Source organism: Kryptolebias marmoratus, linkage group LG16, assembly GCF_001649575.2.
Source record: "Kryptolebias marmoratus isolate JLee-2015 linkage group LG16, ASM164957v2, whole genome shotgun sequence".
NCBI lineage: Eukaryota > Metazoa > Chordata > Actinopteri > Cyprinodontiformes > Rivulidae > Kryptolebias > Kryptolebias marmoratus.
In genome coordinates this window covers 20510608-20524903 of record NC_051445.1, presented here as the reverse complement: position 1 = coordinate 20524903, position 14296 = coordinate 20510608, and the positions used below count along the sequence as shown (strand labels likewise).

The 14296-nt window shown below is 38.7% G+C and overlaps 1 protein-coding gene across 1 annotated transcript; it reads right to left on the bottom strand.

Moving 5' to 3' along the window:
* Positions 1 to 1321: 1321 nt before the first annotated feature.
* On the bottom strand, positions 1322 to 5137 carry LOC108232260 (cholecystokinin). Its single transcript, XM_017409901.1, has 4 exons — positions 5072 to 5137; positions 3089 to 3168; positions 2762 to 2945; positions 1322 to 1821 (listed from the first exon to the last, which is right to left on the bottom strand). Exons 1-4 carry the CDS (start codon positions 5085 to 5087, stop codon positions 1688 to 1690), a joined length of 414 nt encoding a protein of 137 aa, XP_017265390.1. The 5' UTR covers positions 5088 to 5137; the 3' UTR covers positions 1322 to 1687.
* Positions 5138 to 14296: the final 9159 nt, after the last annotated feature.

The window sequence follows — 14296 nt, the reverse complement described above, 5'->3', positions numbered from 1 at the left end:
AACTTACTGTCTCTTTCTTTGGCTTTCAATTGCACTTTATGGTTTTGGGCTTTTCAGTAATTTTTCCTTTTTATTTGGTTTTATGTTTTATCGTTTTTTTTCTGTTTTGACGTTTGTGGCTTCACATCTGTTATATTTGTGTTATGGTTTCATTGTACAGCACTTTAGTTGTTTTAAATATACTCTATAAATGAAGTTTATTTGACAATAATGTTCTTTAAGAACCTTACTTTAGTTTCTGATGATGGAGGCTGATGTCAGTCCTCTTCAGCAGTCCAGTAAAAGACCCAGATGTCTTTCACAGCCAAGATTTTAGACCTTCAGAAGCATGTTGTGCTTGAAAAAACAGAAAAACTTCCTTTTTGTTCATCTTGTACAAAATGAGTGTTTGCTTTCATGTTTTAGCGACTAATGAAGACAACCTAATGCTCATAAAGAATACGTTCTGTGTTTTTTGCCTTCGGAGAACAACTATCAAACACGTTCCTCGGCATTTCACGCTGGAATCTATGCAAGCTTTCTTTTGGATCAATCTTTAATCTGAAAGTCAGCAGAGATGTGGGTAAATTTATTACAGAGATTTAACTTCCAAGTCTTTCAGAGAGAAACAATATTAACATTGAATCTGTACAGCTAATGTTTAAAAACTAGTAATGCTGGTCTGAATGTCCTCGTGCTGATTGAGAGACAAAAACCAGCATCTTATTTTGGACTTTTCTCATTACACATTTCTGCAGGGTTTACTTTCTGGAGGCAGAACGAAAACTGAACAGTTTAACCCCATTTTTCATCATTCTTGACTTTTCATATTGTTTGAAACTAAGATGGTAAATATTGTCAACATTATTTTGCTGATGGTATTTCTATAAAAGGATGTTTTTAGTGTGAAGTAAAGTGAGGCTGTAAGCCGATAAAATGCTTCAAAGTTTTTTAGTAAAAGGAGAAAACTCAGTACTTCATGTGAGATAAATCAGATGCTTTAACTTTTCTCACAGTCAGTCTTGGACAACAGGACATTTCTTTTGCATTTCTGTTCATCTGTTAACACAAACTAAATATAGCAACATTTATCTGATTGTCATGAATCCCATGAGGAAAAAATAAATCAAGAATGAATCATTCCAGCGCTGCGTGTGCAGCTCAAGCTCATTTTCAGTGAGCATCAGTCACTTCGTTATGGTTTAGTCTGTCAGATTTAAATAAGCCCTCCTGCTGCAGAAAAAATGTATTAGAGCGCTAAATCTGCTCAATACTCAAATTAAGCCCAAATAAATGCACAAATCTTAGTAATGTTTAAAAAAAAACTGCAGGACTCGGATGATTCAAGACGTTAGAGTTTTTCTCTTTAATAAAATGATGTATTTTAACTTTTTATGGAGAGGAAAGAATGCACTGAGAGATTAAAACCAAAAAAAAAAATACATGAATGTCTGCAAGACTTCTCATTATCAACAAAAATATTCCATACTGTCTCATTAATCCTGTAAAGTTTTTGGTACACCGTGAGAAACGGTTTGCCGGTTCAATCTTAGCATCTCTGTTCACTGATTTCCTATGAGGTGATGAGAGACTCATCTTGGTGTTTCTAAAGTCAGAGTGAAAAGGGCTGAGTGGTGCTGTCGGCTATGATTTCTGAGGCATTATGGGGGGAGGTTAGATCAGGGATGGAAGAAAGCAAACTGTGCCTTCACGGGGAGTATTCGTACTCCTCTGCACTCCGCCGTCCAAAGTCCATCCAGCCGAGGTAATCTCTGTCCTTTATCCTGTGGCTGGGGGCCACGGCTCTGCTGCTGAGGGAGGATCTGCTCTGGAAGGAAGAGCCTGGAAGAGATGGGACAGATCATGGGATGCTGGTAAAGCATCTTCCACTTGTTCGTTCTGTTCATGCTGCTCTATGACTTCCTGGAGCTTGAAGTAACTTATTCTGACTGGTTTCTATTTCGGTCTTTGTGCAGGACCAGTGAGCTCAGCAGGTCTCCCAGTCACACGGATGACAGCAGCGTGGAAGGAGACGAGTGGAGCAACGATGGAGGGGGAGGAGGAAACAGAAATGTAAGGGACAGGGAGGAGTCACGGGACGAAGGGGAGCGGACGCAGGAGGGAGGTGGGAAACGCCAGATGGCGGGACACGGGCGCAGCGTGAATGACAGCAGACCACAGACGGACGAAAGAAAGGAAAAAACAACACCAGGAGAATGATACGTGACATGGGTGAAGGGCGAGGACATTTACCCCTGTTTAGATTTGTGCTTTCACACTTTAGAGCCAGGGGTGCGTCCAGAAGGTTTTAAAGGGGGGCCACTAATAATCTTTAAAATACAAAACATCAGGAGTTTTATTCTACTGATATATGTGTTATTTGAAAGACCCCATGCTATGGTAGTTAGGGAATCGACTTCCGATAAAGGGTTATTTTGGGTTTTTATGGAAGCTTGTTGTCTTGTCTCTTAAATTAATTTAAAAATATGTCCTACATCTTTATATGACAACAAATTTATTCTGTTCAATATCTATATATTTGGATATTTCTTTCAATTTTACCTCTTGGTTGTTGAAGATCAGTGTTTGTCTTTTTTATGTTTGCGAATTCCTATAAATCATGAATAGCTGTGGAAAATTCAAACTGCACACCAAACAAAAGCTCAAGATTCAGGAGGGTAAGTCTGTCTGGCCGTGGGGGGGGGGGCAGCATATTTTTAGGGGTAGCCATTGCCCCCCTGTGACTCCCCCTTAGTGGCGCCCCTGCTCACAGCCCCCTCACCTTTTCTGGGGAGGAGTCTGGCCAGGAGCTGGCTCAGGCTGCTGGGAGCGTCTGGGTCCCCGTGGAGCTGGCTGTAATGGGCGAACTGGTCTGAGGGGGGCGCTGGAGCCGAGCGGGCCTGGCGTGTGTGGAGGGGTGACGATGGAGACAGGCTTTCTGTTCCAAGAGCTTCACTCTCAGCTCTCTGGGAGACGAAACAGAGGCTTTATTACAACTTGTAATGGGTAAAAATAAAAGTCATAAATGAATGTAATTCCTGACATTAAAATATGTTACACAAACTCATCAACATCCCTTACTTTGTGTGTGTATGTGTGTGTGTCTTACCATGGAGTGTGAAGGCAGACTTAGGGAGCCGTTGGACAGAGCAGCCAGGATAACGCACACATAGATACCTACATTCATGACTGTAGAGAAAGGGAAAAATGAGGAAAAAAATTACAAGAAAATTAAAACAAATTGCCTCCAGCTGATCTGAGCTTGTGGAGCAAGAAAAAAAAAATACAAGTAATTAGAGTTTTGCTGAAAGCAGCAATAAATCATCATGTAGCAACAGGGAGAAGATTAACGTTTGATGAAGCCTACGGCAAACATCATTTTGTGTGTCTGACTTGTGATCTGCCACAGAGTGATGAGACGTTACAGGGTTCAGGTTCAACATGCACACAGGTGCACAAACACCTGCACAACAGTCCTGTGGTCAGCAATAAAGAAGTCATTAAAGAAGCACACGCATTATCTCTAAATCTTTATTTGGATCTGCCTTAAAGGCTCAGATTGTATTCGGATGATTACATCGAGGGGATAAATTACTGCTCTTTTCTCTCATTTTACATTTATCTCACATGAAGGACAAAACAAAATTCATGCTCAGATCATTTTAACATTCACTAATAAAAAATTTTTTTTTCATAAGATGTGATGAATTCACATGAGGAAATTCTTCCAGTGGAAAATATCCAATTAGATAAAAACAAGAGCAGCAGCTGCTCGGAGGCTTTCGAGCTGCTGTAATTGAAAAAGTCTCCGTCTGTCTGAGGGGTTTTTATTATTACTGCTCAGACTGCTGCACACTTCCTGTGAGCGAACACGCTCAGAAATGTGAGCTCTTTTGTCGTTTTCAACCTAATCTGGGTGCACGCGTGACACAAAGTAAAGACTGTCCAGAAATTCCACTGTATCAGCCTGTAATTTAAGCGTTTTACTTCTTACTGGTGGACAGAAGTTTCATGTTTTTGTTTCAGCTCTGAAATGTCTGAATGAGACAGCTGCTGCAGCTTCTTGTTGGGTAGTTTTCACAGCTTATCAAGCATCTGAATATGGAACTGAGATGGAGCCATTTTAATGTCTAGTTTGAATCTAAATTACATCAAACATTACTTTCTGTATCACTATCACACCAAAACAAATATTCCTAACAATATTATCATTGAAATCAGCCCAGTGGTGTAAACAGTCATTCTTCTGATGCTAATATAATTCCTGACAGCAGCTGGTTGTTGTGTCTCATTGATTATTTATGATGTGATACAGTGGGAGGGAAAACTCCTCTCCTCTCTCCTCCGATCAACTACACCAGATTTCTTTTTTCATTTTAGTTTTCATAAAGACTTGAGAACATACAAACAGCAATAATAAGACATAAATTCAGAATAAAAACAGAATTCTACCTCTAAAGATGAAGAGCAACTCAAATATTGTGTCTTTATATTGTGATCATTTAAACCCTCAACATGGAAAAATTATTTGTCTGTCGCTTTTTCACTAATGCCTTTTATCTGTTGAAATTAGGATACTTACTATTATTATTATTTATTCTTATTATTACTCATACTTTAACCAGCTTTATTTCAGACATAAAAGCTGAGTTGTTCTAATATAAATATTGTGTATTTTTTCTGTTATTATTTTTTTCAGATTTGTTTAAATTAATTAATTTCAAATGTTCAGTTTCTTATTTTTATTAAAAGTATTTTTTAAATCAGTTTACAATTTAAAAAAATGCATTTTTTTACAGACTTTCTGAATTAAGTTCAAACTTTCCTTCTGAAACTTACAATTTCAGTGTTTTTATGCTCATAAATCTAAAGAAAGCCTTTGTTAACCGTGTTAAAAATAAAAAAAAAGTACAATAAAACTTGAAAATAAAAACCGTTAAATAGATAAAAATGATAAAGAAGGATTCAGTTTAACTCTCAAATATTATTCTGGTGAAAAGGTCTTCAATCCATATTCTGTTATCATTTTTAAAAACTAATAATAAAGAAACTGAGTGAAGTAAGACGCCGTGGAGCATTTTTCTTGTCTTACCTGCAGTTGTTGGCATTAACCAGGAGAAGATGATCTGAAGATGCTGAGCCGGGCTCTGAGGTGGAGGCTGGGATGGAGTCAGAGAGGGAGGGGAGGCCCTGTTTTATTCTGACTGAGAGGAAGTGGGAGGAGCCTGAGCTGGGCGGGGAGGAGCCTGCTGCTGGCGCAGAAACTGCCAGCACTGACGCCAATGAAGACGCAAATGTGCACACATGCTGAAGACACACAGATCTCACACACACACACACACAGAGGCACCAACATGCAGAGAGATTTCACTTCAGCTGTGGCAGCTTTAATTGTGATGCCCACACCTCACACACCTGAGTGAGAAAACACACACACACATTCAGTCTGTATGAACTAAATCAGCGTATCAAATGAAAAGGAGCTGAAAGGCTCTTTAAACGGAGCTCCAACATAATGCTGCACCGTTCAGTCCAAAGTGGAACTCATTTCTCCAACCCTTTGTTTCCCTCTGACAGGCCCCCACAGCGACATGACAGAGGAACGGCTCCTTCTGAGGGTTTGTTTTCTGCAAACCACCAATTATCCCTCGTGGGACTCTCACAGAAACAACGTGAAGTGCGTCAGAATCAAACTTTGAGAGCCTCAATGAACCTTTTCTTTTACGTTCGCGTCCAGAAGTTTGGGCAACGTGTTCGTATGTGAAGCAAGGAGACCTGGTGGGAGTTCCACCTGTGGGCCTGAAGCAGTTCATCGAATCGAGGCTGAGGAGTGTCGAACATCGAGCTCCTCAGTGTTCGATGAGCTCCTCGGTGTTTGGCTACAATCTGAATGTTTCTCTGGGTGTTTGTAAGGTTTAATGTGTTTAAAGTACAGTAAAAACTTCACTTTGTTGTAAAATAAACTGGTTCACACTAAGGGTCCTTTATAAAGGATTCTTTAATGCTTTATTCATTTGTAAACACTTTATAAAGCATTACTAATCATTTATAAAACACTGTTTATGCACCGAAACAGGCTCACTATTTGGCAAGATGATGTGCAGTGCTTTAAATAATTTCTTCATAATTTAGACTGTTAATACCAAACATTTCTCAGTGAGTTTTAGATGCAAACTTCATTTTAGCAACAAAAGTTGTTCAGTTTAAAAATTAAGCTGAGCAGCTAGCCTGTTTTAATGTATGAGCAATATTTTACAAATGACTGGTAATGCTTTACGAACTTGTGAATAACTTCTTATAAAGCCCTGATAAATCCATCATAAAGGGCTCTTATTGTGAAGAAGGGTATAACAAAAAAATCCCAATCACCAAAAACAAAGCAACAAGTGAAGCTGTCATCCACAGAGGACAACACAGACTGACGAGTCTGAGTTAGGCAGTTTTTTAAGAAAAGTCGCTCTCGTTACTCAAAAGTTTCGACAGCTTGGACAGAAATAAAGGAACGCTCCGGCGAGCTTCAAGGTTGACGCAGAATAACAGAAAGTTTGTGTGGACAATAAAGTTCTCTGGATCTCAAAGTCGCAGCGTGAAGGACTTTCATGAAAAACGGGATGAATGGACTTCATACGTTTCACTGTGAAGTCGCACTGCTGCCTCCGTTTGAGTCAGAGCGGCATTCAAAAGGTAAAATAAATCTTAAAAAGATGTAGGACCAAACCCAAACTGATAAAGCTGTCCATCACTGTTCCTCTTGAGCTCATTTGAATCCAGATTTGCTTGATTGCTGGAATCATTTTTTTTTTTATTATTCAATTGTTGAGCTGCTGCGAGGGTCACAGGAAGGTTTTGAAGTGTTTTGTGAAAACCATTTCCTGTCTTTAGCTCTTTGTACTGTTGGACCTGAAACTTTAACCTCCCAGGAGAGATTCTGACCCTCAGGCTTGAATAAATAAAACTGAGCTGGGAGTTATTCTAAAATGCTGAATGCCATTAAAGAGAGCGGAGCTGCGGCTTTGGACTTTGAAACAGAATGAGCAAAGTAATGCAGATGTTGCCCACATTATGTTATATATTGGTGCTTTTGCCTGACGTCCCTGGAGAATACTGTTGTTGTGGCGCAACAGGCGCTGACTGACATCAGGGGGGAGTTTAAATCCACGTTTGTCACGTCTGCAATCGGCATCTTTAATTCCAGCAATGTGTGAATGAAATTTTTCTCTCTGCATTCATTATCACCGCCTTTAGCATTTTGGCAGCCCGTGTCTGCACGTGTGTGTGTGTGAGTGTCTGTCTGTTTGCAAAATATTTCATGACCTTCTGAATGGATTTTAACAAAACTTTTAGAAACTAATCATTGGATATAAGTCTACAAATGATTAACTTTTAAGGTCAACTGAATAAAAGGTGGCTGCAACAGCTAAGTGACCTTACCAAATACAAAGATGACTATAACTCAGTTTTACAGATATTGGCCTAAAGTTTGGTGTGGTAGTAGCTGAGCATTGTCTCCAACACATACTCTGAGGGCTAAACATTAAATGAGAGCTTTGCTTAAATGTTTACCATCAAGTGTTAGAGTCAATCCTGACAGTCTGTTAGTTAAATATCTTATGAACCAATGGGCAGATTTTATTGAAACTTTCAGAAACCAATTATTAAATGTATACCTGCAACTGATCAGTTTTTGGAGTCAACTCAGTTCAAGATGGCTTTTACAGCAAACTGAACTTTGGAAACACAAAATTAGCTCTAATTCAGCCATATTTACAGATATTGAGTTAAAATTTGATGTGGTAGTGGCTGAGAGTCATACGCGATGTGTACCCTGAGCTCTAACAGATCCTGCGTGATCACACGAGATAACAGAACTGGGGTTTTTTTCAAGGTTTGATCAAAACAGCTATAACTCTGTCCATTCTCAACATAAGATGACCTTAGTTTAAACCTCTGGTATGAAAGGCAGCGGGCAGAAGGCATTTCTGAAGGGGTTAAGAAATGCCAGGCATTTATTTATAATGAGAACTGAGTATAGATGTAACACTTTTAATCAGGTACACACCTCAGCGTGAGCTCCTTTCAAATTTAACAAAATCTTCCAAACTGGTCTTTCTGAACAACCAAGATGTCAGGTCAAATGTTTCTTCTTCTTCTTCTTTCTTATTCCTCATGTTGTGTCTACAGCCTGGTTTTAGGTTATCAAACCCTGCAGTTTTCATGTCTCTAAACGTAATCCAGCGTGTCTGAGAGCTTCAGTCTGCATTTTGGTCAAACAGACAACTGAGTTAAAGCCAGCTAATCCATCGTGCCCCCTCAGGATTTTATTGCAGGAGTGAAGCTGGAGGCTCATTAAAGTTAGAAAAATAAAAAAAGACAGGCTGCAGAAACAAAAATGTATCAAAAACAAAACAATGTCTCATTTTTCTGCACTGACGCTACATCCCTAAGTTTTGATAATAAATGTACATTTACATCAAGCTCCATCAAATATAATTGACATGTTTTTCCTTTTGTGTGTCCACTTTACTGACTATATCTTCTGCACCAACTGTAGTTAATGCAATTATTAAAAGGTGAACTTTTAATTTTACATAAACAAGAAAACCTGCAGGCTTCAGAAGAGAAACTCCAACCCAGTGCTCACCTCTTGCCCGTGACAAATCTCTAAATAAATAATGAATTTTGGCCAAAATTGCACCCAAATTATGTGAGATAAGAGCCTGTTTGACTCCTTATCTTGTTTAGATCGCCAATTCCATTTCCTATATTAGGAGAACCAGCATTAACTCTCTCCTGTCAACATTTTTGGAGGCCTCTGCACGCAGCTTTACTGCCGCAAAAAGCTTATAATGTCATAAAAAAAAGTCAAGTTATTTATGAGCACTTTTAAAAACAATAGCTGTTGAGCCACAGCGTGTGCTGCATGCGCAAAAGAACAGGCAGAGAATCATGCAAATAATAATAAAATATTGTAGATAAATAAGAGATGCAAGATAAAAACAAACAGTATCATGTCTCAGTCCTGTCTAAACTGTTAAGGGGAAAAAAATGAGTTCAAAGCGTTGCTGTTGGTGAGGTCCTAATACGAAGGCCGGCCTGTTTTGGTGCAGCTGCAGTTATCAAGATTTTGAGCATGTCTGTGTTCATTTCAGGACAAACTCTTGTGTCAAACAGACACTTTAATCAACATCATGTATATAAAATGTGGTGTTCACTGATGCAGCTGCTTAAATGATGTGGGTGATCGACATGTTCTCTGTGTTCATTTACCTGCAGAAAGCAGCTGTTTGTAGCTTTGGACTATAGTGAACAGTGAGAGGAACACTTTGCTCGAGTATAAATAATGAGTCTTATTATCAGTTTCCGTGTCTGCAGGTTCTGGGAGGATCCTCAGCCCACCTGCTCTGCATCCTTTCTTTTTATTTTCTCCTTGTTTCAGCTCTGAGTTAAACCTCAGGAGGACCGTGGCTACACCTCAACATGTGTTTGCTCCTTGCTGGTTGATGCGGTTCGTCTCAGGAGTTGTTTACATGTTTGCTCGTGTGAGCTCTATGCTAAACAAATTGCCAAATACCGGCTGGAGGTAAATTATTTGTCCAAGTCTTGTTCAGGTTGATCACAATGGTGATTCATACAGTAATAAAGCATGACCTGCGTCAGGCTCAAAAGGTTCTGGTTTTGTTCAGTAAACATGAATCCACGTTTTATTTATTCAAGCACATTGGGTACGGGGGCCACATTGCACGTTACGTATGGGTGCTTTAATAATTTAACTGACTTTTTTGTTTTTCACATGCATTTCAAAATATACGGAAAAGCTGGATTAAAATTTCCTCCTCTGGCAATCCAAAAATAAGCTTCAAACATCATCGACCAGAGCATGTTCTAAAGATCTAGCATTACTTGAAGGAACACGTATCACCTGCTGCCTTTCATACCAAAATTTCAAACATCTTATGTTGGGAAATGACAGCGCTGCAGCTGTTTTGGTCAAACCTGAAAGATAACATGCTCTCGTGCCAATTTTGCAAGATGTCCTGCTACTAAATGACTCTCAGCTACTAAGATGTCAGGTTTCAGCTCAGTGTCTGCTAAACTGAGTTATAGCTGCTTTTGTGTTGGTTAAAGTCAGATAACTGTGTCGGCCATCTTGAATTGGATTGATTCCAAAAAAGCAATCAGCTGTAGATGTGCATTCAGTGAATGCTCTCTGAAGGTTTCATTAAAATATTTTGCTTACAGACGGTGTTGACACTAAATAATTAATGGTAAAATTTTAAACCAAGATGTTGTACAATCTGTTCGCACTCGGATGTGTTGGGGATCAGTCTCAGCTACTACTACACCAAATATTAAATATTACTCATATTTGTAATAAGGAAAAATAAGAACTGACAAGACATCAAAAGCACATCCTATATTTAGTCCGTTTCTGTCAATTCGTCTGTAAAGAAGGTGATTGTGAACAAACACCTGCCAGTGTTTCACGGCCAATACTACTGAATATCAGGAGCAAGAATTTTAGACAGTGTGGAAGTCATTGTTTGAACTCAGATAAAGTTAAGAACATTAATACAAGCAGCAACAAAAATCAAATTAAAGTACAAACAGACCTATCCCTCGTGATGATGTAACCGTGAGAGAAAACATACATGAACACAGCTTTTCTGAATGCATCCATGTTTAGTATCTCTGTTTCTCCTCCAGGTGGTGAGTCACGGTGCTCGAGTTAATTGCAGCGTTGTCATGTGTGGGTCAGAGACCTCTTCAGTAGAGGGAGCCTCTTTTCTGCTCCAGTCGCTCGGCATGTTCTCTATTGTCACACTCCGCGGCGAGGCTGGTGGCTGAGTGAGAGCAGCGTGAGGGGAGTTGATGAAACAATCACATTGATAAATATTTATGTTTATCACTTTTGAAAGCCTAAATGCTTTTCAGCAACAAATACTGTCTGGCAGACTGTCGGGTGTGGATTCATATTGCACACAGGAGCTTCTAAATATAAAAGCCAGTCCAAAACTTTCATGTTCATTTTGACCAGAACGCATAAACACAAAGCATGTGTACTTGTAGCTACAACCTGAAGCTTATAGTTTATTATTTATATTAATGGTACTCCCAGTTTGTTCATTATTTATATAATTTTGTTTGTATTTTACCTAATCTCAGCGTAGTGAGCATAAATATGTAAATAAATAAATGCTTATTGCTTGAAGTTCACTTTTTGTTGTTTTATTTTTAGAAAAAATAACTTTTTAATAATTATAAAGACGAGAATACACTTAAAATCTCTCATAATAATTTGTGGCTAATACAAATTTAATGGTTTTGGCCAGTTTTCATATGTTTGGAGGCAAAACAAGACAAAGACAAACAAGACAAAGAAGCATGGTCTACTTGTGGCGTCTTTTGGCAATTATTTAAAAAAAAAAACTTAATAATAATGAATGAGTAGGAGAAACTGCGATAAACTTCTTGACCCATTAGATTATGGCTGGATTACAGCAAATCTGGAAAACCTCCTTCAGAGTGAAGACAAACATGGCACTGATACACCCTTAGTATTTGATGAATAGAGCTTTTCCCGCTATTTCCTGCGTCCCTAACATGACCGTGTTAGGATCACAGTTGTTGTCTAGGAAAGAGACCAGCGTGGCCAGTACTGCTTCAAATTCTTGGCGATCAGTGCACGCAGGCCCCGCATCATCAAAATGTTACCACCGATGCCAATTGCACTCCAAGCAAGACCCTGATACTGTATGCAGCCAGCACTACTGGTAAACCCCCATGACCTCACTACATGTAGTTAATACGTTAACTTTGATTCAGGAGCAGGGCCACACCTCTAACCACCATCCTGATTTATCTCTTCAGCATGTGTTCAAGTTGTGCAGAAGCCTGATGATCATTAGTTAATTCAAATCAGGTGTGTTGAAGCAGAGAGCGATAACCAAAACATGCAGGATGGTGGCCCTCAAGGACCAGGACACCTCTGATCTAGGGGGTCCTAAGATGGTCAAGCTGTTTGCCCAGAGAGACAGAACCCCCACTCCGAGTCTCCTTCCTTCTAGCCATCTTCTGTGATACTTCTTAGATGAGACTCTACCTTTAGGCTGACTCATTCTCACTTTCTTACCTTTTAAGAAACCCTGTAAACTCAGTTGGTTATGGCGTGGTTCCTGTTAGTGGAGGAAGTTTTGTATGGAGTCATAGCCAGCATGAACTGATCGCACATAATGGGAACCCCAAAGTGTGCTTAACATGCCCCTGACAACGTTGTCAAGCTCCTACAAAGATCATCCATGTTCTGATGGATTTTTTTATGTTATAGCTAAGTCACTATCCAGTGTGAAGTGGGCCTTAGACATAAATGACATCTAACAGATTACTCTACATTCAAATGTGATTAATATATATATATATATATATATATATATAAGGCTTATTAAGAAAAAAGGATAAAAGCACCAAATTACAGATTTAATGCGATCAAAGGCAATGTTGGGATGTTGCGGCTAGAATATAGATTGTTGCTAATTATTTTATAAAAATGTTTTATATTAGTCCTTTAAAAAAAAAGTGAGACAACTCACTCCATGAGCCAAAAAGGAAAAATCATGAATCCACCACAGCACCAAGTTCTCATTTTTCAGTCAGGACTTTTGTCCTAAACTAATACTTAAAGTCTTCTGTGTATGTTGGAACTTGAAGCTTTTAAAACCAGAGTATTTATACAGCTTAGTAAAGTCTTGTGATGCAGTTTCTATATAATAAATGTACCATCATGAGTGTTTTACACCAATGGTAAAGTCATTGTGAAGCAAGCTTCAATTTGTTGTTTGTCTATCCGCGTCAACTCACTTCAGTGGTTCAAAATGCTATTCTTTTTCAGAATAAAAAGCTCTTTCTGTGTTTTTCATGTGTTTCTGAGGCAGCTGACAGACTGACGACAAACTGGTGAAGTAGAAAACTGTGAAAGTTATAGTCTAAAGGTAAATGTCAACAAGCTGCAAAGAAAACACCAGACATGTAATGTCTTCCACTTCAGTTCCCATATTCAACAGGGTGCTTTAATGTTCTGATCATTACGGAGGGCCTGAGTTATGGTGCTGCTGTGTGATATTGTTGGCTGAACTCTCCTTTTTCTCAGAGGAAATAATCTCACTGAACTATGGTGCTCCCTCAGATTCTCTTCGCTCCTCGCTGAACCTTTGAGCAATTACAAAATCTGAAACGTCTTCGGCAGAATTATCCAAATCTAGACGCAGTCTAAGAGTATGACCACCCTGTTTAATTTCCTATGATTTTCAGAATTTAATAAGATGAAACTATCTGGATTTGGATCAACAGTCTGTGAGTTCAGTTCTGGTTTGCTGAACTGTGAGGTTTTACCGACTTTCTCAGGGGAAATAAGACAGAACTAAATTCTGCTGCTTTTTCTAATAGATCCTTTCATCAATACTAATGCTTCTTTGTGGACCATAAAAACACTATGTGTTGTGTATTTGTGTCCTTATTTGTGTCACTATGTTTGTCTTTGAGAGAGTAATAAAAGAAAGTTTAGCAGCGGCACATAAAATGGTATGAAACGGTGCTGTTGGAAGAAATAGTCATTCTGAAATGTTATTAAATACTCCTGAATTTGGAAATGTCCGTAACTGTTTGCAGCTATTATCACACAGGAAGTGCTAATTTTCTCTTGTGTACCCCAAACCCAGACACATAATACACATGCATACATTTCAAACTAAATGTTTCTGCTTTCTGAAAATGTTGCCTACATTAAAAGGAATAGTTCACATATTCAGGAGGGGAATCATGTGGAAAGGTACGTAATATAACTTAATATCTTACCTGTTGTAGATAGCTCGGTTTGAAGAAATAGAGTTTGGTTCTGGTGGTTAATCTGCCATCCTAAAACAAGTTTCATCTCAAAATTTCATAACGGTTCACATGAAAGCTATTTTATAAACTTTTGCAGTGCTATTAATTTTGTATTACACAGTTCATTATCTAAAATTATGTTAATTATATTTAAATTACATGGTAATTATATGCACTTCTGGAGCAATTTGGTGTTTTTCTTTCAGGAGAATAATAATTTTTCTGCCAAAATAAGTGCTCTAATCTCAAAACTGCTGTTGTGTTTCATGTGAGTGGTATTTTATAAACCTTTACCCAGCTGTCAATTTCACAATATAAAGTTGTTCTGAGAAGTCGGCAATCCACTTTGATCTTGGGCTCACTTGGATTAGGCACTAGTTTGTCAGTCTGGTCAGAATTAAACTCTATGTCTTAAATTAAAATCAGTCACGATATTCAC